Source organism: Pseudorca crassidens, chromosome 1 (assembly GCF_039906515.1).
Source record: "Pseudorca crassidens isolate mPseCra1 chromosome 1, mPseCra1.hap1, whole genome shotgun sequence".
Taxonomy (NCBI): Eukaryota; Metazoa; Chordata; class Mammalia; order Artiodactyla; family Delphinidae; genus Pseudorca; species Pseudorca crassidens.
In genome coordinates, this window is record NC_090296.1 from 31,992,233 (window position 1) to 32,015,901 (window position 23,669).

Consider the following 23,669-nt stretch of genomic DNA (forward strand, 5'->3'; position numbering starts at 1 on the left):
CTATTTCCAGAATATTTTTTATCACTCAAAAAAACCCTCAATACCTATTAGTAGTCATTCCCTCATACCCCCTACCCTACCCCTACCCCTACCCCCTGGCAACCACTAATTTACTTTCTGTCACTATGGGTTTGTCTCTTCTGGACATTTCATATAAATGGAATCATACAGTATGTGCTCTTCTGTGACTGGCTTTTTTCATTTGCATAATGTTTCCAGGGTTCATATATGTTTTTCAGAACTTCATCCTTTTAATAGCTGAATCATATTCCATCGTATGGGTGCACCACAATTTGTCTGTTCTTTAGTTGATGGACATTTGGGTTGTTTCACTTTTTGTCTAATGTAAATAATGCTGCTGTGGACATTTGTTTACATGCTTTTGTGTGAACATATGTTTTCAGTTCTCTTGGATGGTATACACCTAGGAGTGAAATTTTCTGATTCATATGGTAATTCTATATTTAACTTCTTCAGGAACTGCCAGACAGTTTTTACCACAGCCATTACCATTAGCAACGCATGAGGGTTCCAATTTCTCCACATCCTCTCAACACTTGTTATTTTTTATTATAACCATCCTAGTGGATGTGAAGTGGTATATCTCACTGTGGTTTTGATTTGTGTTTCCCTAATGACATCGAGCATCTTTCCATGTGCTTATTGGCCATTTGTATATCTTCTCTGAATAACTATCTGTTCAAATCCTTTGCCAATTTTAAAATTGGGTTATATGTCCTTCCATTTTTATGTTGAAAGCGTTCTTTATATAGTCCAGATACAAGTCCCTTATCAGATACATGATGTGCAAATAATTTCTCCCATTCTGTGGGTTTTCTTTTCACTTTCTTGATGATATCCTTTGAAACACAAGCATTTTTAATTTTGACGACGTTCGGTTTATCAGTTTTTTCTTTGATTGCTTGTGCTTTTGGTGTCATATCTAAGAAACGAAGTCATGAAGTTTTATACGTATGTTTTCTTCTAAGAGTTTTGTAATTTTAGCTCTTACATATAGGTCCATTTTGTTCCGTTTTGTTCCATTTTGACCTAATTTTTGTATGTGGTGTGAGGTAGGAGCCCGGCTTCATTCTTTTACATGTGGCTATCTAGTTGTCCTAGCACCATTTGTTTAAAAGACTGTTTCTTTCCTCATTGAATTGTCTTGGCATCCCTGTCAAGAAGCAGTTCACCACAAATGAAAGAGTTTATTTTTGGACTCTCAATTCTACTCCATTGATCTATGTGTCTCCCATTTTGCCAGTGCCACCTGTTTTAAGAACTGTAGCTTTGTACTAAGTTTTGAAATTAGGAAGTGTGAGTCTTCCAACTTTCTTCTTTTTCAAGATTATTTTTGCTATTCCAAATCTCTTCAATTTCCATACAAATTTTAGGATCATTTTGTCAGTTTCTGAGAATTAGGCAGCTAGAATTTTGATGGGGATTATGTTAAGTCTGTAGATCACTTTGGGGAGTATTGCCATCTAAATAATATTGTCTTTCAATCCATGAACATGGGATATCTTCCTGTTTATTTAGACCTTCTTTAATTTCTTTCAATGATGTTTTATAGCTTCTGTATATTGAATCTTATTTCACTACACATTAATTATGGGTGAAGTACCTATTGTGAAGAAAAGAGTTTTCCTTTCCTTAAAATATCTGACTAGATCTCATTAGGTTGAGCTGTATCCTGATATTCAACTGTTTTTCACCCACAAAAGCAGCAATTTCATATGCTTCAACCTACACTTTCATTGCTTGACTGTAGGCTAATGAGATTAGTTAATGTATTAATTAAGCTAATCTGCTATCGCAAAGAGACCTACTGATGGTAGAAATGTACTTCTTTTTCAAGAGTAGTCCAGCCTGTCTAGGCTGGTGGGGCAACTTTGCACCTTGAGATCATTCAGGAACTCAGGTCCTTTCAGCATCCCTCGGCGTGTTATTCTTTTCTGAATGGTTACATCTGAGTGAAAGTGACTTCAGAATAATTACATCCCACAGAAAAGGGGAAAGAGAGCTTATCCATGGCAAGAAGCTTGTCTTTAATTTGGAGATGACTCCAAAAGTAGCTATTATTATTTCCATTTTACAGATGAGGTAACCAAGGCTTAGATGATTGAAATCAGTTGCCTAGGTTCACCCAGGTGGTAGAGGTAAAGCTGTGATTTGAACTAGACATGTGTCTCTTGAAACTCTGTGCTTTTAGCCACGTCACCATCTATATACTCTTACTCCTGCGCTTTGGGCACCCTCTTCCAGGGTGATTGGCCCACCATGCCTGGGACCCAGCAGCCTGTCCCAAGAGGGCCAAAGCATGTCTAGGAACTCGGGGCAGAGCTGGTTCCCAGACTGACTTCTAATGCATTTATTCCTCCAAGAAATGTTTGTTGAATACATACTTACTCTGTTATGACCAAGCAAGTGGACTTGCTTCCCGCTGTACGATGGAAAGACCAAACACCGAGGCAACGGTCTTCTGCAGAGAGAAAAAGGATTTATTGCAGGGTGGCCAAGCAAGGAGGCAGGAGGCAATGCTCAGATATGTCTCCCCAGTTGATCAGCTGTTGAGCAGGATGTTTATCATGGAAGTAGGGAATAAGAGGCAGGGGCGGTGGGTGCTGGGAAACGGTCGGTGGAAAGTAATTTGTACGTTTCTGGAGTTCTCTGCCCAGGCTCAACTGTTCTTCATGCCTCTTCATGGGTTGCATGTGCAAATTCAGGGGGGTTTCCTATGTTACATGGGGTGGATTTTCAGCCTGTGATGTCTAAAGTTCACTATCAAAGTTCACCATTGGTTGTCCTAGTCCCTCAGCGTGCCTGAAGGGGCTGTCAGCAGGTTGTCTGCATATCTGTGGTTTCCCTGGTATTCTGCAAAACAGGCTTGGTGTCTTCCACGTATCATTTTATTTCTATCTTGTTTCTACCTTATGGGCCTTGAGTGTGTAAGGTAAGGGTATGGCTTCATTGTCAGGTACAGGGCTGAGCCTGAATTCAACCCCCTTCCCTCCCACTCCCCTCCTGGAGCTCATGCGGGGCCTTGGGCCTCTGCAGTTGGTGGGTGCCCAGGGCCAGCTGAGTTTGTCTCACTGTTCTTCGAGTATAGTTCTCTAGGCCTCCTCTGTGCTGTGGTGGAGCGTAAGCTAAGAATGGCCCAGACCCCCTCAAGAAAAGCAGTGCCTGCCCTTTGGTTGTGTTGTGCAGGGAGGGCACTGGTGACAGCCAGAGGCCATCGTGCCACGGTGACTCTCTGCCTGTCGTGTGTAGGATGAGGTGGAGGCATTTTGTTAATTAATCATTTTACGTTTTTTAAATTACGGAAGGAAAACATGTTCACTATAGAAAAAAATAGAAAATATGAATAAACAAAAAAAGAAAAGGAAAGAAAAGAAAAAATCACCCACAACGCACTTCTAAAGATAATCTATGTTGACATTTTGGTGTGTTTATTCCTGTTCCTGTGATCACCCACCCATCCCTTAAAATGGGATCATTCTATTTTGTAAGCTGCTTTTTGAATGTAACAGAGCATGAACATATTGCCATGTTAATAAGTATTTATTATGTCAATAAATATATTAACATACACATTTATACATAAGTTAGTAAATATGTTGTCATTTTGAATGTGGGTCTGGTTAACAGCAAGAATAGTAAATTGTGTGTTACCTAACAGTTTACAAAGTACCTTCACATATGGTAGTTCAGTTGTCTTTGCCAAAGATTATTAAACAGTCAGCTTGGTTCCTGGGATGTGGGCTCACAAGCTGATGACCAAGTGCAGGAGCCCATTCAAGGGACACCCTCTCCTTTTGGAGGGCGGGTCCCTGAGTTGACAGTCTTAAAGTCCATGCAGGTTAATAAGAAAAACAGCCCTGGCCCAGCACAGGTACAGAATTGCTGCACCTTCGGTTGGGAAGGGTTGCTATTCACTCTAGGGCTCTTCTTCATTTTGAAAAAAATAAAACATCCCTCCCCCCCTGTGATATTATCAAACAGTGGAAAAGATGACTGCACCTCTGGGAGCATTTCTGAGGGTTGGGTTCAGGCTTTGACTCTTGGGAAATCATTGGCAGCACTGTGGGCTCTGGTACTTCTCTGGGGCGGAGGGACTCCGAGGAAGAGCTCTAGCTGAGCTGGTACTTCGAGGCTGCTTGTAAACAGTCTTGAACAGACCTCTTGACCTTCTCTGAACCCTGGGAGGGCGAGAAAGTAGGCTAAACCTGAGGTGAATCATGTGGACTTCTCCTGTCCACCTCTCCCTGAGGCTCAGATCCATCTAATGTGTGTTTCTCCAGCCCCCTTTTTGGACTCTGTTCCTGACAGAGGAGCAGCAAGCCTTCATTTACATCACCCACCTTCTGTTATAAAAATACAGAGGAACGCTGGCAGAGGAACACTTCGACTGGTTTAGTCATCCCCAGAAAGCCTTCTTCCCTGAATGCTGGTACCCCTCGGCACGGCTCTCCCCAGCCACTTTCTCATTTCAGGCCTTTCCGAGAGGGAAGCACACGGTGTTTACGAACCATAGATGGCGGTTTCAGGATGCGGGGTAGTTATTGTTATTCTTACCTTGCAGCTCTTCTATGAGGTAGGGATTGCTGTCTCTGTTACACAGATGAGGAAACAGGTTTGGAGAGGTGAACTTGCTTTCTGAAGGTCCCACGGCTCTAAGTGGTAATGCAGGCATTCGACTCAAGTCTGTCTAAGTCTTTCTTGAGTAGCACTTCTCCCACTTTTCCTAGTTGTAGAGCCCTTCAAATGGAACGGAATGCCCATTAACAAAGGACCAAGCCAGGTGAGAGCAGAGCTGCCCTTGTGGAAGCTGGGAGGGGAGGGTCCCTGGCTTCTTTCCCTTCCAGGTGGCCTGAGACATCTCCACGGAGTAGAGCTCAGTGTAAACACCATCACAGAGGAAACGCCAGGACACAAACAGGACGCGTGTTTGGATCTTCGAAAACACCCTGTCTTTCCAGGTGGTTAGGCTTGGGACATCGATTGTTTTTGCCTGGATGGAAGAAAGGGGTTTCGGGAACCTTGAGTTTTTGTTCCTCAGGGTGGAAGTGGGCAGTAATGCTGAGAGCAGGCAACTGAAGATGGGAGTCTCTGTAACCGGGAATCTAGTTAGCAACGCTGAGAGCTCGTAGAGGTCACTGGGTGGACACTGCCCAGCATGACTGCTGTCTGGATAAGTCACATGAAAGGTTTGGCAGGAAGTGTCCTAGTATAGTTCTTGATGATATTTGGGGCTTACTCTGGGGCACCCAGGGCAGCCTGAAGGACCATCTGACTACACACTCACTCTTACACCCACCCACCACTTCATTCATGATGTGAGGGCCTAGGCATCCCAGAGCCTGGGCAAGACCCTGAGAATGCAAAGATTAGGAACTACTGTCCCTGCCCTTTAGGAGCCCACAGGCTGGTAAACAAACGACTAGAATACCTGACAGCGCAAACAAGGGCTGAGTAACATGCTGTGGTGTCAGGAGGCTTCCTAAAGTGTCCAGTTGTTCCCATCAGCCTCAGACTAAGATCCGCCTTCTTGTCAGGACAAGACAAGACCTGCAACTACCAGTCTACTAGGCTTTTTTTTTTTTTTTCTGTCAAAATACATAAAGAAAATTACAGTATTTGGGGGGCTCACTCGGGGAAAGCCATTGTCCAAGGACACTGACCAGTCCACTCCGAGGGTCCCTCTGTAGAGACCCCCGGGATGTCCTGGCACATTGGTGGGCACATTGCTCTCCTTTGGAGCCATGCCAGGCCATGCCATGGGATCCCTTGAGGGCAAGCCCATGCTGTTGTGCTCTCTGATCCCTGTCTCTGGAGCCCTGGCTCCTCCCTCAATTAGCAAAGTTTCACTCAGGGTTCAGCTACCTCCTGCTTCCGTCCTGATCTGGTGTAGGTGACCCTCCTTTGTGCTGTCATAGTATCTCAGTTGTGACTCCTCTTTCCATATTCTAATTGATGCTTTTTCTATTCCTCTTGGTAGTCTCTTTGTGGATAAGATCTGTGTTTTTTTTATCCTGTATCCCAGTTCTTGGCATTGAGTTTGATGCATAGTAGATATTTAGTAGATGTTTAAAATGAGTGAATAAATGATGGTACATTTGAATCATATCTTGAAAGATGATTAGTAGAGTTTACCAAGCAGAGAACTGGTCGAAGGGCATTCTAGGGAGAAAGAATTGAGAATTGGTCCAGGTCCACCGTGACTTACTCCACATATGCCCTTAATATATGCTGCTAACCCTATCTAGAACTTGCTTTCCTCATCTGCAAAATGATGATAATACTTATCTTGCAGGTTTGTTGTAGGGATTGAGGATCATGTTTGTAAATGTCTTAGCATGCTGCACATACAAGGTACCATGATCGAATAGTTGCTGGGTTTATTATTTTTTTTTAAATAAATATGTCTTCTTGTTGGTTGTAAACTACTGATGAGTATTACCAAAAAATTGAGCTTTGTGTTGAAAATATAAGGAGAGGCCCTCTTCCAACTGTTCATGGCCTTATGGTTTCTGGTCCTGACTTATTCCTGGAAGGATTAAACACTACATGAGTTTGCCTGGTTCTGCTTGTGAATTCATAGAATAATTATTCCGTAAGCGTTGTGCTCCCCATTCCCTAACTCACAGAACGTGTGAAAAGAAATTCTTCATGTGGACTTGAAAGGTAGGGAAAGAACTTGAAGCCCTCACAGCTGATGTGCTGCTCTGCTCTACCGATGCAGTCCACCCTTGTGAAACTTCCCCCTTTGAATCAGACAGAGGTCACCGTTAAGGATGCACTCACGCTGACGGGGGCAGGAATCTATTCAACCTAGTGGGCACTGAAAGAAATCTTTCACAGGAGCAAAATATGTTTGTTTTGAGTGGTCATCTCTCTGCTTTTATAAAGCTAAAAAAAAATGTATCTGTTGCTATATGATCCAGCAATCCCACTTCTGGGCATATATCCATACAAAATTATAACTCGAAAAGATACATGTACCCCTGTGTTCATAGCAGCACTGTTTACAATAGCCAAGACATGGAAACAACCCATGTGCCCATCAACAGACGATTGGTTTAAGAAGATGTGGTATATATACGCAATGGAATGTTACTCAGCCATTAAAATAATGAAATAATGCCATTTGCAGCAACATGGATGGACCTAGAGATTATCATACTAAGTGAAGTAAGTCAGAAAGAGAAAGACAAATACCGTATGATATCACTTATATGTAGAAACTAAAATACAACATAAATGAACATATCAACGAAACAAAAACAGACTCATAGACATAGAGAACAGACTTGTGGTTGCCAAGGGGGAGGGGGGGAGGGAGGGAAGGATTGGGAATTTGGGATTAGCAGATGCAAACTATTGTATACAGGATGGATAAACAACAAAGTCCTACTGTATAGCACAGGGAACTATATTCAATATCCTGTGATAAACCATAATGGAAAAGAATATGAAAAAGAATATATATATGTATAAGTGAATCATTTTGCTATACAGCAGAAATTAAACACAGCATTATAAGTCAACTATACTTCAATAAAATTAAAAAAAATAAAAAATAATGTATCTGTGACTTAAGCTGAAGTTTTCTTAAAGCAGGAAAAAATGTATTCCCAGAAGCCTGCCTCTTCTCCCAGTTTATTACATTCACAATAGCAACCACAAAATAGACGTGGCCCTTGAGCACTGATTAAAACACTAGAGCAGTGCATTTCATTTCAGGACAGCCTTGTCAGACTGCTTGTGTTATTTGCACTTCACACATAAGGAATTTGAGGAAAAAGACCAAGTGTGCTCGACTCCAGAGTGTTCGCTTATAGCCGATAGGCTTTATGGTCTCCCTTTTATATTATAGCAGTACTTCTGTTTTGTTAGTCTCCCTACATGTCAGAGAGGATGTGGGATGCTCGTCAAAGCCTCGCGAGATATTTGCATGAAGTTGCACCTATGGTTCATGGTGCGGCTTCTGTCTTCTTCCTCTCCTTAGCTATGGGGTGCTGCTTTGGGAGCTCCTGACCGGTGAGGTGCCCTTCCGAGGAATCGATGGCTTAGCAGTCGCTTATGGAGTGGCCATGAACAAGCTTGCCCTTCCCATTCCTTCTACATGCCCGGAACCTTTTGCCAAACTCATGGAAGGTGAGTGCCCCCTGGCTGGAACAAAACTGGAGACCGTTTATTTTTCTATCGGCACTCGATAGATTGTGGCCAGTTCTGCAGGGTCAGTAACTGAAAGAGGAGGTGAAGTATGAGTCAGTCAGGGAGGAATCCTGAAGATGGTTGGAAGAGCTACTACAAGATGATGTCAGCACCCTGCTACACTGGTGTCACCGATGTCCCTTCTGTCCATCTAGTGACTGCAGAACGTAGCTTAGAAACTGAAGGCTGCTATCCAGTGCTTCAGAATACTATTATTTAATCCAAAGTAAGAAGGTATAGCAGCTTTTATCTCAAGACCTCGGAGTGTCTTACATATAGAAATGAAGATCTATGAAGAAAGGAATTCTAAAATTCATCTCGGCAAGCCCTGTGATTTTGTCAGTGAGAAATCCTAAGCTGAGAGAGGTTAAATGGATAGGTGGTCACTCCATTGGTTAGTGGCTCAGCTGAGAGTAGATAGAATTCACTTTTCCTGACTCCCATGCTTTTCATCCTTGCCTTCTCATCAGCTCATTGAGTTGGGGTAGGGTAGCTCATTTATTTATGGGAAATTGGGGCCCAAGGTGTAGTTACCCATTGTCAGGACTGGAATCGTGTAGTAACTTGATAAACTGTGGTAGCTGTAGTTCATGCAAGAAAACGCTTTGGACTTGCCTTACCTGTGTGAAATCAATAGTGAGAATGGAATGGGTGCAGAGCTGCTGCACTGGGTTTCCAGCTTCACTGTTGGTGATTGTGATGTTGGGCAGATTGCTTTACTTCCTGAGCCCTGTTTGGGGTTCCCTAAGTCCCAGTCTCTATTTCTGGAAGGAGAAATGAGAAGTGGTTTTCTGTCAAATGAGGTCACATCATACCCTAAATCTTACATTTGCCTCTGTCCGCTGATGTTTCCTGCTGACTCCTGTGCCCCATGCAGATTGCTGGAATCCTGACCCCCATTCACGACCATCTTTCACGAATATCCTGGACCAGCTAACTACCATAGAGGAGTCTGGTTTCTTTGAAATGCCCAAGGACTCCTTCCACTGCCTGCAAGATGACTGGAAACATGAGATTCAGGAGATGTTTGACCAACTCAGGGCCAAAGAAAAGGTAAGAAAGAGAAGCAAAAGGCATGCATTGAATTAGTGGATCTTCTCCACTGGGGCCTCTGGACCGGTTCTGACACGACCACGTTCCTGCTTGGTTTGTGGCAACAGAGCAGCTTTTTCCTTTCTGGCTTTAACATGGAGAGTTCTCCAGGCCTCAGGTGTGACCTGAAACGATGGAGAAGTTTTCTTTCTTTTTGGGATGTGGCAGGAATAAGTGGGGGGAGTCATGAATCCAAAGCTGTCCTTGCAGAGTATCTACTTTATTGTCCAAACTGGAGGAGGAGCACGGCTGGGCAAGTACCAGCAGGGTGTCTCGCCCCGCCGGCTGGAAATACGAGAGCGTTCTAGAAAGCTTTCTTTGTTCTGCAGTGGACTTGTAGAAGGGGTTTAACTGGATGTAGGGATACTTCAATACTGAGAGCAATTATCAGAACATCCTGCCAGTGTCTTTGGGGATCAGAATCAGAAACACCATATGGGCTAAAAATACCATGAGTCTGAAGTTGTTTGGCATTTTTCATGTTTTTATGAAAAGGGCTCAAAGGCTGAACCAACTGAGGAGTTCAGAGACCCATAGCCCATTTGCCTTTTTGTTTTGGAGACCATTCCTTAAATGGCCCCTCTCTATGCCCGTAGTGTCTGGCTAGCAGTCAGCATCACACAGAGGAAGCTAATCAAAGTAGTTATGTTGTTTATCCTGTGGGGCCTGTGGCTAGGGGCCCAAGGGATGTCCATGGATAGACTTGGTTAATTTCTTCTTTCCCTTCTCACTCCCCTCTGTGGAAATTTGGGAAGCAGTATAATAATAGTAGAATGTAAAATTATCTTTATGGCTTCCCAGTTCTTTCACTTGAAAGGTCTGATGAGACCTCTTCACCCATTTCATCCAGGAGTCTTATGGCCCCTGCTGCCAGCATGTAGGGCAGGTGTTATTAACTTTTTCATCTCAGAGCTGAGGGTCAGTGTCTGTCTAAAGTCACACAGCTAGTAAGTGAGGAGGCAGAATCTTGAACTGGGGTCTTCTGATTCCAAAACCATTTTCTTTCCAATATCATCGTTTCCCTAAACAAAGGACTTAAAAATCATTTCTGGAGCTGATTTGAAGATATAACTCTTTTGATGCAACATAGCAATCCTTGTGCTGTTTGGCAAGTCAAGGAGCATTCTGCAGGGGGATGCAGTGAGCTTATGACAATTCTTTAAGGACCCGGGGGAGAGAGGGGTGGATCTGTACTGACCATTGAGCAGAATGATTAAAAGAGACTGTTCCAATTACTAGTTCTATTCCAACTAGAAGAACCCCAGAGTTCCTGGCCTTTTTTGAGATTGCTAAATCACTGACTCCTGCTTATTCCTTGTTCTTTTTTTAAATTTATTTTTTATTGAAGTATAGTTGAATTACAATGTTGTGTTAATTACTGCTATACAGCAAAGTGACTCAGTTATATATTATATATATATATATATATATGCATTCTTTTTCATATTCTTTTCCATTATGGTTTATCACAGGATATTGAATATAGTTCCATGGTTATTTCTTTTGATTGATGGAATTATAAGGGTACCAGCCAATAAGAAAAATGAAAGTTGGATTTTGTCAGGAGGTAGTTAGTAGAAAAAGTCAAACCAATTCTCGTAATAGCTAACATTTGTAGAGCATGTGCTATTTGCCATGCTCTGTTATGAGTGATTTATATGAATTCTTACATAATCTTGCATAATAAGGTAATAATTGCCTGATGTATTACAGTCCTGTGATATTGGTGCTGTTAACTCCATATAACATGTGATGCCCATTTTAATTGCTCAAGGCCACAAATCAGCTACTTTGTTCCAGAGTCCTTGCTTTTAACACCCATGCTGTGATACCTCTCCATTATAAGGCTTGGAGTTGGGCAAGAAAGCTCATTAGCTTTCTCTCTGGAGAGATTCCTCTTAAATCATTGTATGTGGAAGATGTGATTGGCATACTATGGAGTTGATACCCAAATAGGTGTTTCGCAAGAAGGGGATTTACCACGCTGGAGGGTTTCCAGGTATATGGTACCATAGTTGAGGGCTCCATAAATGTCCTGTTTTCCTGTATGATTCACTCTTCAGGTTGTCTCAACCTACTGCTGCTTCTGTGTATGTGAGGATGGATTGGTCTCTGGGCTGGGGTTCAAGTTCCCTTAAAGGAAGGAGCTTAAACCCAAGTCATCCCTTAGACAAAAGCATGCAGGAGAGAGAACTTAGGAAGGCTGAGATTAGCTCGAACTAATTTTCAGCTTTCCCATTTAGCAGCAAAATAACCAACCAGGAATAATTTTTCTGAATCTTCGATGTGTTTTTGTTCTGATGGTGAAAACAAAGCAGTGGGACCGGGAAGCCAAGGAGGTGGAGGATGCACAACAGTTAATCTCTGGGGCTTATTTGGGGCTTATTTCATCAAAGAAGGAGAAGTTCAAAAGTTCAAGCTCATTTCTCAGGCACTGTGATGAATCCATGTTCCCATAACGAAGGACCTGCATTTATAAAATTGTCTTCTCTCTCCTCCTCCTTCTTTCTCTCATTCATTCATCGACTCAGCAGTTAATCAGCAACTACTGAGGACCTACCACGTACCAGACAACTTTCAAGGTGCTCATCCTCTTCTCATTTTTCTCCTTTCTATCATTTTTATGGTCATTTTCATATACTCTTGAGAATAGAAGGCAAGTTGAACGGAAAACTCCTTTCATCAGAATACTTTATTCCCATTTTGTTTGTTTTCTCTTCTGCTCTCTGCCCGCTGCTCTGCTTCCCCGATATGTGTTCACATACTATTTTCTAGCCCTGGGTTCCATTTCTATAGTTTGTTCTAGTCCAGAATGACTTCTTATAGGGGAGCATTTCATTGAGAATTTTGAATTTCAACCACAGAAGTGTTGCTCTGGCTACTTTTTTGAAGAAAACTTCTCCCTTTTTAGACATGGTTCTCTCAGGTTGTTGACATGAAAGCTTCTTAAGTTTTAGTCCTCTGCCTCCACCCAACTTCGATCCTAGGCCTGCGGTAACCAGTGTTAACAGTTTAGAGTCCACATGTTTAAATTTTATACGCATGCTTTGTTCTCTTTCCTGGGCTCTCTCCTATTTCCTGATGCCATAGGCCCCCACCTCTTTCCAGGAATTCCATGGTGAGTTCCTTTGTGAATTCATGCAGGAGGAAAAAGGGGAGGGAGGGAAGAGGTTCTGCCCACCTTCTAGAGAAAGTGCCTGGCAAAGACTTCAGGAAATGTTCCCTCTTCTCTTTGCTGTGCTGTCCCCATCCTTCCAGAGCAAATGGTTGTCCTTTTAGATAAGGTGCCAGTTTAAACCACACGCTCAGTGGATTCACTCACCAAGTGAACAAAGATTTAGATGACGCGCCTCACGAACCTTTTGAACAGCCACCCTGGAAATATATTTATTTTCATTTGAATGTTAGGCGATGCCTGGAGGGTGATTCATTCACAGCACGCACATTTTAAGCTAGATCACAGTAAGTTGGCTCTGGTTTTAAAAAACTTTCCTTTATGTAACAGAAAGAAAAAATCAAAATAGAACCAAATCTGTAAAATTTGAGTATATGATTATATTTTCCACCCAAACGCCATCGTTTGTCCTGGTCACAGGTAATTTTAATCAGTCAATCAAGGGGCACAGGGAACTATCAGCCCCCGTCTCCAGGGCTTGGCCTGTGGCTCCTCGAGCTGTATCCTCAGGATGGCTCTTCGGAGCCTGCCTGGCCTCCGTTTGCAGTGGTCAGGTGTTCCTTTTCCAGCCAGCTGTTGAGCCCCCACCTCCGCTGGGGACTGAAACGTGGGGTGTCCGAGGAGAGCTGTCCAGGCTGCTGTGAGCACTGGCGCCCCAGGGGCGAGCCCCCTCTGCACGGACCACTTGCCACACACACCCCCGCCATGGTTCTACCTGCCTGGCAGGAGCTGCACACCTGGGAGGAGGAGCTGACGCGGGCCGCACTCCAGCAGAAGAACCAGGAGGAGCTGCTCCGGCGCCGGGAGCGGGAGCTGGCCGAGCGGGAGATCGACATCCTGCAGCGGGAGCTCCACATCATCATCCACCAGCTGTGCCAGGAGAAGCCCCGGGTCAAGAAACGCAAGGGCAAGTTCAGGAAGAACCGACTGAAGCTCAAGGATGGAAACCGCATCAGCCTCCCTTCCGGTTGGTGTCCGGGGACCTGGGGGAGGTGGGAGTGGACCGAGGGGCTGGTGTGTCAGGGGTTCTGTGGGAACCAGGGACTGAGCTCAGAAACGTGAGACCCCAGGGCTCATCACGGAGCTGGTTTAGGAAGGTCCATTCTATTCCGTGGAAAGCGTGGCCTGATGGAAAGCTTCCGCCTTCCAGGGGGATTCTGTAGTTTGACTACACACAGAATATGAGGGGAAGGCCGTGAGTGTGACAGGCCTGGCTGCAGGCTGCGAGTAGCACGGCCGTGCACACAGGCACATCTCACTATAGGCAAACCTGGAGAAGGAATATGTCACGGGGGGAAAAGAACCCCAGGGTATGTGTGTACGTGCGTGTGAGTCTGCAAAATAACTCATCTCAGGGTTTCTGTAAATAATTAGCTCTCTGTGTGCGGTTGAGATTAGGATGAACGTTTAAGGATTTGATTTACACATAACCTTTCAGAAACACATTAGCTGAACAAAGGTACATTTGCAGCAGGTACAGCCTTGGGAAAATGCAAAGAAATATGAAACTATGAATTAGAATCTCTGTGGGGCGTAACGTACCCACGGAGGGAGGTAAGTACTCAAGTGTGTGTTATGTAAATAAAGTTCATTGTATTCTGAGTCTGTAAGGCCCCAGGAAGCAAGCTTATTAGAAGTACAAGGAGCCAAGGGGAAATGGCATAATAGGAGTAGTAGTGGATGACTTTAAGCACTGGGATGGTGGCTTAGGTACAGACAAGAGAATCCACCTCGTGAAATTCAGTGAATGTGTCGTTGCACATTTTTTTCTTTTCAAGCAACACAGAGTCTTTAAGCACTCTGGAGCATCTGGCACGTGCCAGCATCTTGCTGTGTGCTAAGGCAGCAGATAGAAAAGCCATGGAGCTCCCCTACAGGGAGATCACAGTCTAGAGGGGAGACCTAGGCGCAAACATGCAGATCTTTTTTATAGCCTTTTGATAGATGGGGAGAACGAAGCTCAGAAACTCAGAGAATGTACATTTTACATTCCTCATGTACGCTGTAAATGCCTTTGGAATACATCAGAATTTGGACCATTAACCGCATCTCCCTCACTTCCCCAGGTTCTGTGGGTTAGTCCTGGTACCCCGCACTTATCGAGGAGCATCAGTCTCCCTGCTTTGGTCCCTGAGAAAAGGAGGCGTGTACGGATAGACTGTATGAGATGGAGAATTTTAAGTTAGATTTCCTAGAATAATCGACAAGGTCTCATGATATTTTTAAAAACTATTCTAAGCACGTACTTGCTACACCTATATACATTATATAGACATATGTACATTATATAGACGGCTTTATGGAAACGATATGATGAAGTTCACTTGGGTAATGAAGTTTCCTTCTCTTCATACGTCCATCTTGCCATGTCCCTATGGGAAAAAGAAATGATTCTGAAAGAGAACATTTCCCAGGTGAAAAGGAGCTTCTCAGGAAATAGGGCCTGTCCCTCAAGTCTGCCAGGAAGTGTCAGTTCTCTCATAGGAATTTTTTTTTAACTGAGGTATAGTTGATGTACAATATTACACAAGTTTCAGGTGTACAACATAGTGACTCACACTTTTTAAAGGTTATACTCCATTTAGAGTTATTATAAAATATCGGCTGTATTCCCTGTGTTGCAGTATATATCCTTGTAGCTCATAGGAATTTGAGAATGGGAAAATCCTAATGTACACGCATCTGTTTGTCTTTCCCCAAGCAGATTTCCAGCACAAGTTCACGGTACAGGCCTCGCCCACCATGGATAAAAGGAAGAGTCTCATCAACAGCCGCTCTAGCCCTCCCGCGAGCCCCACCATCATTCCTCGCCTGCGAGCCATCCAGTGTGAGGCTGTTTCCCACATTAGTTGGGGCCAGAACACACCAGGGGCACCTGTCCCCTGCTCTGTCCAGCCACCAGCTGGTCCAGGCTGTCTCCGTCCATAACTCTGCCACCTCTCCTCCACAATATGTATATACACGCACATGTGTACGCAGACCCTTACCCCCCGCCTCGTCTCTCCATGACCTTGACCCTTTCACTCTTAGTGAGACACCAGCAAAGGGGTTTGTGGGTACCAGCGGGCTCTTTAGTGGATTACAAAGCAATCTGGGATGCGATGAAGGTACCCTGGCCTGGGGACCTTGTGCCCTCGCTGCCACGTTTGGGGCATCGTGGTTTTTCTTTTCCATGCTTCCCAGGAAAGGGCTTTGTCAAAGTGTAGGTTCCAAGGTAAACTTGCCAGCTACTTTGTGATAGGCCGAATCCGAACCAATTTTATTTTATGACGGTGTTTATTAAAAAGAACTTATACAGACACACATATATGCATATATGTAAAGTGTGTTGTATGCCCTAATTTAAAGAGAGAGAGATTTCATCAAACCCCCCCCAAGACCTGGATTTCTGGCTTTCCTTGAAAAATCAAATCAAACCAGTGGATTCTTTTTCCCGTACGCTCTGTATTTTGCCTCAGTCCCCTCAACTCCCTGTTTTCTGGGACCTGGGCCACTCCGTCCATTTATGATATAAGGCCAGTCTCTGAAGCATTTGGCTTTCAACCCTTGCTCTAAGGCATCAGGGTCAGAAGAAGGCACCTCCTCTCCTGTCTGTTACATTTCTCCAGGCCTGTTCCTTCCCCCTCTCCTACCCCTGACTTCCTTCTCCACAGTGTTGAATTCCTCACTTTCTTCCTTTCCAGCACTTTCTTACCAAAATGTCTTCACTTCTGCATCTTCCTTACCCCTTATCTCTCACCTACTTCCTCACCCGCCACCTCGCCCCCCCCCCCCAAGCCAGTCCCCAGCAACAAAACATGTTCCCGAAGTCAGGTCTGCTTGGAGCTCTGGTGACTGGCCGGCCTGAGTGCCCACTTTATGCTGGACTCGGGAGAATCTGGGAGGTTTTCTCACGTTTGGTACTTGGAAAGCACTGAGTGAGTGCTGGCTGGGAACTCCTTTACTTACCTGGCAGGCTCCACTCGGGCACAAAGTTTTTGACAAGGTCTGACTATCCCCCGCAGCTCCAATTATGTGAGTGTGCGTGTCCGGTCGGGGAGAGGCTAGTTTGGGGGGACCTCTCTGCTTTCCAGCTCCCATTCGACCTTTGTTATTCACAGTGACACCAGGCGAAAGCAGCAAAACCTGGGGACGGAGCTGTGTCGTCCCCAAGGAGGAGGGGGAAGAGGAGGAGAAGAGGGCCCCCAAGAAGAAGGGACGGACGTGGGGGCCGGGCACACTTGGTCAGAAGGAGTTTGCCTCAGGAGACGAAGGGTAAGAGCCAGAGGATGGGAAATCCTTTAAAACTATGATGTGGAATACCTTTTTCTCTGTTGCGTGTTTCGCCGCGTTCAGAGAAATGACAAGCTTCTTGATCTTGACAATAGGGTTTTTCAATCTCCTTGTTCCCTGGAAGCCCCTAGGACAGGAGTTGGCATACTTTTTCCATAAAGGGCCGGATAGTAAGTATTTTAGTCTTTGTGGGCCACGTGGTCTCTGTAGTAACTGCTCAGCCCCACTGTGGTAGTACAGAAGCAGCCACGGACCATGGACAATATGTAAATGAACGAGCATGGCTGTGTTCCAGTAAAACTGTACAAAAACAAGGGATGGGCAGGATTTAGCCCATGAGTTACAGTTGGCCCAGCCCTGGAGGCCTCCTGTTCAGAGGAGCAAGTAGCCCAAGCATTCACTGCGTGTGAGGAGTTCAGCCTGAGTGTTCTGTTTACACCTGGCTCTTCCCCTTAAAACCTCTGCCCAGAGGAGAGAGGAGGAGGGACAGAGGTGACACGCCCCTTGCGTGGAGGCTCATCCTAGAGCAGGGGCAGGCAGAATAACCCAGCCCTGGAGGTGCAGGTGGAGGTGCCTCCGGGGCCACTGGTACTTCCTTATGACCCCACCCACCAGCCACGCCTACCATGTATGAGTGGCCCCTCTAGGCAAAGCACATGGCACGCCCTGGTGCCTTGGATGTGCTTGTGTTCTCACTGTGGTCCTAGTGCTTCACAGACCAGTTGCTTGTAGTGCAGTCGTGAAGAGCATGGCTGCTGAGCCCAGGCTGCCGGGGTGTGAATCCCGGCTCCTCCATGCCCAGCTGTGGGACCTTATGTTTTCTCATCTATCAAATGGGGATTCTCTCCATACCCATCTCATGGAGTTGATCATGAATAAGCTCATATTTGGGAAGTCCCTAGAAGATGGGGTGGCTCGTAGTAAGCATATGTAAATACTTGCTCTCATGATTCGTCCGTGCTTCTCATGCAGTTCTCCTTCATACTCGAAGAACGCATGTCATGGGATATACTTCTTATTCTTGTGTTAGAATCTAGAGCCCTATTTCTTGACTTTTCCAAGTGGGAGGATAAGCAGTAGCCCCCTTCATCCTTTTTAGTGGCTTTTCAAAGAGCTTCTAAGGTTGACTGTTAGACTTAGAGGTGCCCTGAACCTGTAACGAGCCTGGGTATTTCTCTGAATACTACGATTTCATGTCCAAAATCTACTTCCCCATGTCAGATCTGTGCCGAAGGTGAAAATAACAGGTTGGTTCGTGAAGTTGAAGCCAGGCTTTGGAAATCACTAGCTACCTTAGAACAGAATATTTAGATATGTAGGGCAGACTGCCTCAGCTGTATAAGAATTCAGTGATTGAGTCCTCTGGGGATTGCAGGTTGCTCTGCTCTACTAAGTTCTGTAGGTACAAGCACTCCTCAGTTTGTCCTTTGAGCCTTGGCTGGAAGTAGGGTTGAGCCGGGCCTGAGGAACTCCGTCACCCTGAGTCCCTTGGTGTTTCTGACACTAGTGTGTTTCCAGATAGACTTTACCAGGCTGGCTATGGATGCCAATAGTTTCTCTGGTTCTGCTTCATTTAAAGGTATTTTTTGTCTTGCTAGTAAATTAACTGCATTTCACATCACACAAAACATTAACTTCGGAATTTTCTTACATTACATTAACTTACATAGATCTGCCCTCAAAACTTTTGAAGCAGTTCAAAATATGTGACTTAATTTTTCATGATTCTCAGTTCCTATTGAAGAAATAAGGAAAATCCACCGAGTCTCAAGAAAAGACCTCTTCCATGTCAGAGAATGTTGAGAGCCTCTATAGGATACTATTTCTAATGTTAGTCCCTGTTGACTAAAGAAAATATGTAATGACAAAAAGCTGTATTGAATTCAGTAACGTTAAGTGAATTTGCATCTCCATCCTTGAAAACAATAGTACATATCTGTAGGAAACGTATGCACTGTCTGTAGACAGCGGGGATCTGAGGATTCACAAGCCCCCTGTAATTAAGCTGTGGCTGCCCAGCGATGTTTGTCCCACAGATTGGGAGGTCCTGGGCCCGTGGTAGTTCCGGCCTGGTCATCTTGTTAAGATTCCTTCATGGTGTGGCGCTTTGCTGACCAGACAAGGGGAGGGCAGCTGGCAACATGGCTGGGGCCCAGCCTTGAGGGTTCTCACGTGGGAGAGGCTGAGCTGCATGTACCCACTGTTGCCTGCTACTGATTCTCTTTATTCATTGAAGATCCCCTCAGAGACGTGAGAAAGCTAATGGTTTAAGTACCCCATCAGAATCTCCACATTTCCACTTGGGGTGAGTCTAATCTTCACCCTCTCATCACATGTACTGGTAATAACCCTCCCTCCATTTCCTTCTCCTCACAGCGCACCCCGCAGAATCAAGCCTCATTATTGCCAGGGCCATGCTGACTTCCTTTTTTTTTTTTGGAAGCGGTACCATCGTGCACCTTGGGAAAATTCCTGTGTTGGTCTGACTTGACGTTTCCTTTGCTCCCCTGACCACTCCTGTTGGGATTCTCCCAGCATCCTTAGTTATAGGGAGACAGTCCATGGCTGTTTATCCTTTGGTCGTCAGCACTGGCTTTGACTCTGCTGATCTGGATTCCTTGGACCCAGAGCTGGAGGTGATGTTATAAGACTTCCAGTGAGAAGTCTCAGGCTGTGGGTTGGGCAGCACGCTTCTCTCTGGCTGTGTATTTTGGTTGAAACCACTGGTGGCTGGGAGGTACTTTAATTCAGTGGTATTTCTGATAGCACTTGAAGCAGAGGTCTGCAGTCAGGGAAAAAGTTGGTCCTTCTCCCTCCCTCAAGATGGGCTGGGAAGAGTGGGTTTTAGTTGAATGGCTCTCTCTAGCCCTAAAATGAGAGCCACCCTGGTTATATACTGGTATCTCCAGGGCAGTCATAGCCCACAGATTCCTCAGTCTTCCTTCTTTACTGTCCTTTAGGGGAAAGACCAGTGCTTCTGGGCCTTTGATGCCCCTATCCTATAAGAGAGTTGGCGGGGTACCCAGTCAGTGACCTTGGAGTTACTGGCTTGCCACTGTGAGCTGATTACAGGGTTTTGAAAGCAAGCGCCTGTCATTTTCCTCTCCATTCCCAGACAAACCGAGGGTTCGAGTCCAGCCTTATGTACTGCCCACATAGGTCTGTCCCAAAGTGCACTGGGTTGGTGCAGCCCTGTTGGTTGATTTTTGTTTTTGAAACATGGATGGCTTTGAAAGTTGCCTGAGCATGCCGTAAGCTTGGAAGGAGAAATTGAGAAAGGGTGTGAGTGGAGTGGCCTGGCCTGGCCCATCTCTGCTAGCTCATTGCCCGGTGCTTGCCTTGCATTGCAGATCTCAGCACTGCAGTTTTTCTAATGTCACCAGTGTGTTATAGTCAGCGCCTGTGGAGTGATTGCCTCTCCCTTAAGTTGGGCTTCGGCAAGACCCTGGCCAGTGCCCGGCAGTCCTTATTCTCGCTGTCCTCTTGCCAGCCTGCCCAGCAGGTCTTCCCGCAGCTCCATAGCCGCATGTGAGGGGTGGGTTATGTCTCTGCTTTTCATTCCCTAGAGCATGTGCACTTTTGCTAATGAAGCGGGTGGGCTCAGTAAGGCTTGTTGCCTATACCCCGAGGCTCTTGGGCTTTGCTGTAATCAAGCAGACAGGGAGAGGCATTTCCATAGGCCCAGGGAGCTGAGGGTAAAGGAAGTAACCAGTTCTCACAGTTTCCTCACTTCCTCTCATTCAGCCTCAAGTCCCTGGTAGATGGATACAAACAGTGGTCGTCCAGTGCCCCCAACCTGGGGAAGGGGCCGAGGAATAGTCCAGCCCTGCCAGGGTTCACCAGCCTTATGGAGATGGGTAAGTACTGCCTTTGTCTTGACTCTCCTCCTGTTCCCTCAGGGAATTCTTGGCCAAGCTTCTCGGAATCTTTAAGGACCCCTAGTACTGCTTCATGGGGGTGTTTCCTCTTTTCCTCAACTCCTGGTCCCCCCCACCCTCCACCCCGCTTGTTCCTTCTCCGTTTGCTCTACTCTCATTCCATTGAGTCTTCTCAAATCACTACTGCTGCCATGGAACCTGCCTTTGGCCTCCTATCCCAAGGGGCCAGTTATAGTCTTCTTAGGGCAGTGAAGAAGGGGGAGGCCTAGAATCAGGCAGTTTCCTTTCCTGGGTCTATTTCTGTGTATTTTAATGTGGGGAGTCCACAGAATGGGAGATGGTGATAGAAGACACCTCAGTGTTCCTCCAAGGAAGCTTTTCCAGTGTTGCCCTGTGATTACTGAATGGGTAAGGCCTTCTCCAGGCTCTCTCAGAAAGTACTCTTCTCTCTAGAATTCCAAGATCATAATAAGTCAGTCCACAGAGTAGATGGGCCTTCATCCACGCAGGGGGTTCTAATCCTTTGCAGGAGACTAGTCTTTTTCTTTTTTAAAAATTTTGGTTGCACCAGCTCTTAGTTGCGGCAGGCGTGCTCCTTAGTTGCAGCTTGCCGGCTCCTTAGTTGTGGCCGGTGGGCTCCTTAGTTGTGGCTCGTGGACTCTTTAGTTGGGGCATGCGAACTCTCAGTTGCAGCATGCGTGTGGGATCTAGTTCCCTGACTAGGGATCGAACCTGGGTCCCCTGCCTTGGGAGTGCGGAGTCGTAACCACTGGGCCACCAGGGACGTCCTGCAGGACGCTAGTCTTAAGACAGGTCTGTAGGCCATTATTCTAAAAATCCAAGGTCCCTTCCAGTTTCAAGTTGTAAAATAATTAGGGATCTGTCTCTTCTAGGAAACTCATACCGCACTTCTTGTGTTGAGGGTCCCCACGACAGAAGGAGCAAATTAGCAGATCGTCTTTTCTGCACATAGGAAAACAGGCTGTGGAGTGGAGAGTGATTTCCCCACATTGGTCACAGTTGAGTGTGGAGGCATGAAGCCCTGTTGGTTCTTTGTCCTGCACCTCAGACTGTTCAACGTCTGCATCCCTGGCACTAGGCCAGGGGCCTGGGGTCGGGGAGAAGGACCAGGTTCTTACTCTTGCCGCTTCGTTCCCATTTTCTGTTCCCCCTCCACTCCTCTTATCTTCGCAGAGGACGAGGACAGCGAAGGTCCACGGAGTGGGGAGAGTCGTCCACAGCCGTCACCCAACCAGTCCTACCTCTGTATCCCATTCCCTCGTGGAGAGGATGGGGACGGCCCCCCCGGCGACGGCGTCCACGAGGAGCCCACCCCAGTCAACTCGGCCACCAGTACCCCCCAGCTGACGCCAACCAACAGCCTCAAGCGGGGCGGCCCCCACCACCGCCGCTGTGAGGTGGCTCTGCTCGGCTGTGGGGCCGTCCTGGCAGCCACGGGCCTCGGCTGTGACCTGCTGGAAGCTGGCAAGTGCCAGCTGCTCCCCCCGGAGGAGCCCGAGCCGCCAGCCCGGGAGGAGAAGAAGAGGCGCGAGGGCCTTTTCCAGAGAGCCAGCCGTCCCCGTCGGAGCACCAGCCCCCCATCCCGGAAGCTCTTCAAGAAGGAGGAGCCCGTGCTGTTGCTAGGAGACCCCTCTGCCTCCCTCACACTGCTCTCGCTCTCCTCCATCTCCGAGTGCAACTCCACGCGCTCCCTGCTGCGTTCCGACAGTGATGAGATTGTGGTGTACGAGATGCCCGTCAGCCCCGGGGAGGCCCCACCCCTGAGCCCCTGCACCCGCAATCCCCTGGTCAATGTCCGAGTGGAGCGCTTCAAGCGAGACCCGAGGCAGTCCCTGACCCCCACCCACGTCACCCTCACGGCCCCCCGCGCCGAGCCCAGCGCTCACCGGCGGACTCCTTCCGATGGGGCCCTCAAGCCGGCGGCCCCTCGAGCCAGCAGGAGCCCCTCCAGCAACGGGCTGAGCCCCAGCCCTGGAGCAGGTGAGGCCTGCCCGCCCCCTCCTTCCTCTTGCCCGCCTTCGTGCTTCCCCCAGGAGTGGAGATATCGGGGTCAGCTCCGTTTCTCCTCTGGCTCAGCCAGTCGAGACAGGCCGCTCTGGGCCGCGGGAGGTGGCCGACTTCTCTCCGTCCTGTGCCTCAGGGGGTCTTCCCTGAGGAGGGAGAGCAGACAGGCAGGCTCTGGGAAGAATCCCATCAGGACTCCAGTGGGATGCTCAGGCCCTGGGTCTGGGAGCGTGTGGCGCGGTGCTTTCAGGACAAGGGCAGGAGTCCAGCTCTGTTCCCTGCAGAGGAGGCTGCAGTTACCGAGAGCAATCCTGCCCTGCACGCAGGAGGGTATTTTCGGCCACGCAGCTGGGCTCTTGTCTCTCGTTACAGTGTGAGTCCAGACACTCTCAGAAGGCGAGCTTCCGCCCGGGCATCACGCCCTCCATCACTCATCCCTTAGTCACTCATCCCATCGCTCAGACGCGGAGATGTGTCCAGGTGAACCGCTGTGCCGGTGCACGCGCTCGCCTTCTCCGTCTGACGTCCAGCACACCCTGACGTGCACTGTCACTCTGGGCCTTCCCCACCCTGTCCCTTGCGCCCTAGAAGACCGCAGTCTGACCTAGAAACCACCTCGGATCCCGTAGGAGAAGAGAACATGGCAATACCCTCTCAGTGAGATTTGAGTGTGAACGACAGTAGTACTGGACCATTCAGCTTGCCCTTCCCCTGCTTAGGTTTTTTGGTTACAATCAGATAGGTGGCCTCTTTGGGAAAAGAGACCCCTAGGTTACTCGTCTTTAGGTTTCTGACACCTAGCTTTGTTCTTGTCACACGTTTATTAAATGGATGAACTGCGAATGAACAGACATTTCCTCAAGTTTCACGACAGATACGAGCCCCGTGTGTCCCATTATTATCAGATCACAGGGACCGTGGCCTTGTAGTTCACTATTACATCCCCGGTGCCTGCCAGCACACTGCATGAAAAATAGTAGGCGCTCGCAATTCACGTTACCCCGAGCGCG

General features: G+C 46.9%; 1 protein-coding gene across 1 annotated transcript in view; it reads left to right on the forward strand.

The window, feature by feature from the left end:
• Positions 1–23,669, forward strand: part of MAP3K9 (mitogen-activated protein kinase kinase kinase 9) — a 77,462-nt gene that overhangs the window by 45,681 nt on the left and 8,112 nt on the right. The window contains exons 4-11 of the mRNA XM_067731848.1: positions 8,009–8,157; positions 9,095–9,270; positions 13,211–13,451; positions 15,189–15,311; positions 16,585–16,738; positions 18,993–19,061; positions 20,501–20,613; positions 21,829–22,635. Of these exons, the coding sequence (XP_067587949.1) occupies positions 8,009–8,157; positions 9,095–9,270; positions 13,211–13,451; positions 15,189–15,311; positions 16,585–16,738; positions 18,993–19,061; positions 20,501–20,613; positions 21,829–22,635 (1,832 nt within the window). The remainder of the gene's footprint in view (positions 1–8,008; positions 8,158–9,094; positions 9,271–13,210; positions 13,452–15,188; positions 15,312–16,584; positions 16,739–18,992; positions 19,062–20,500; positions 20,614–21,828; positions 22,636–23,669) is intronic.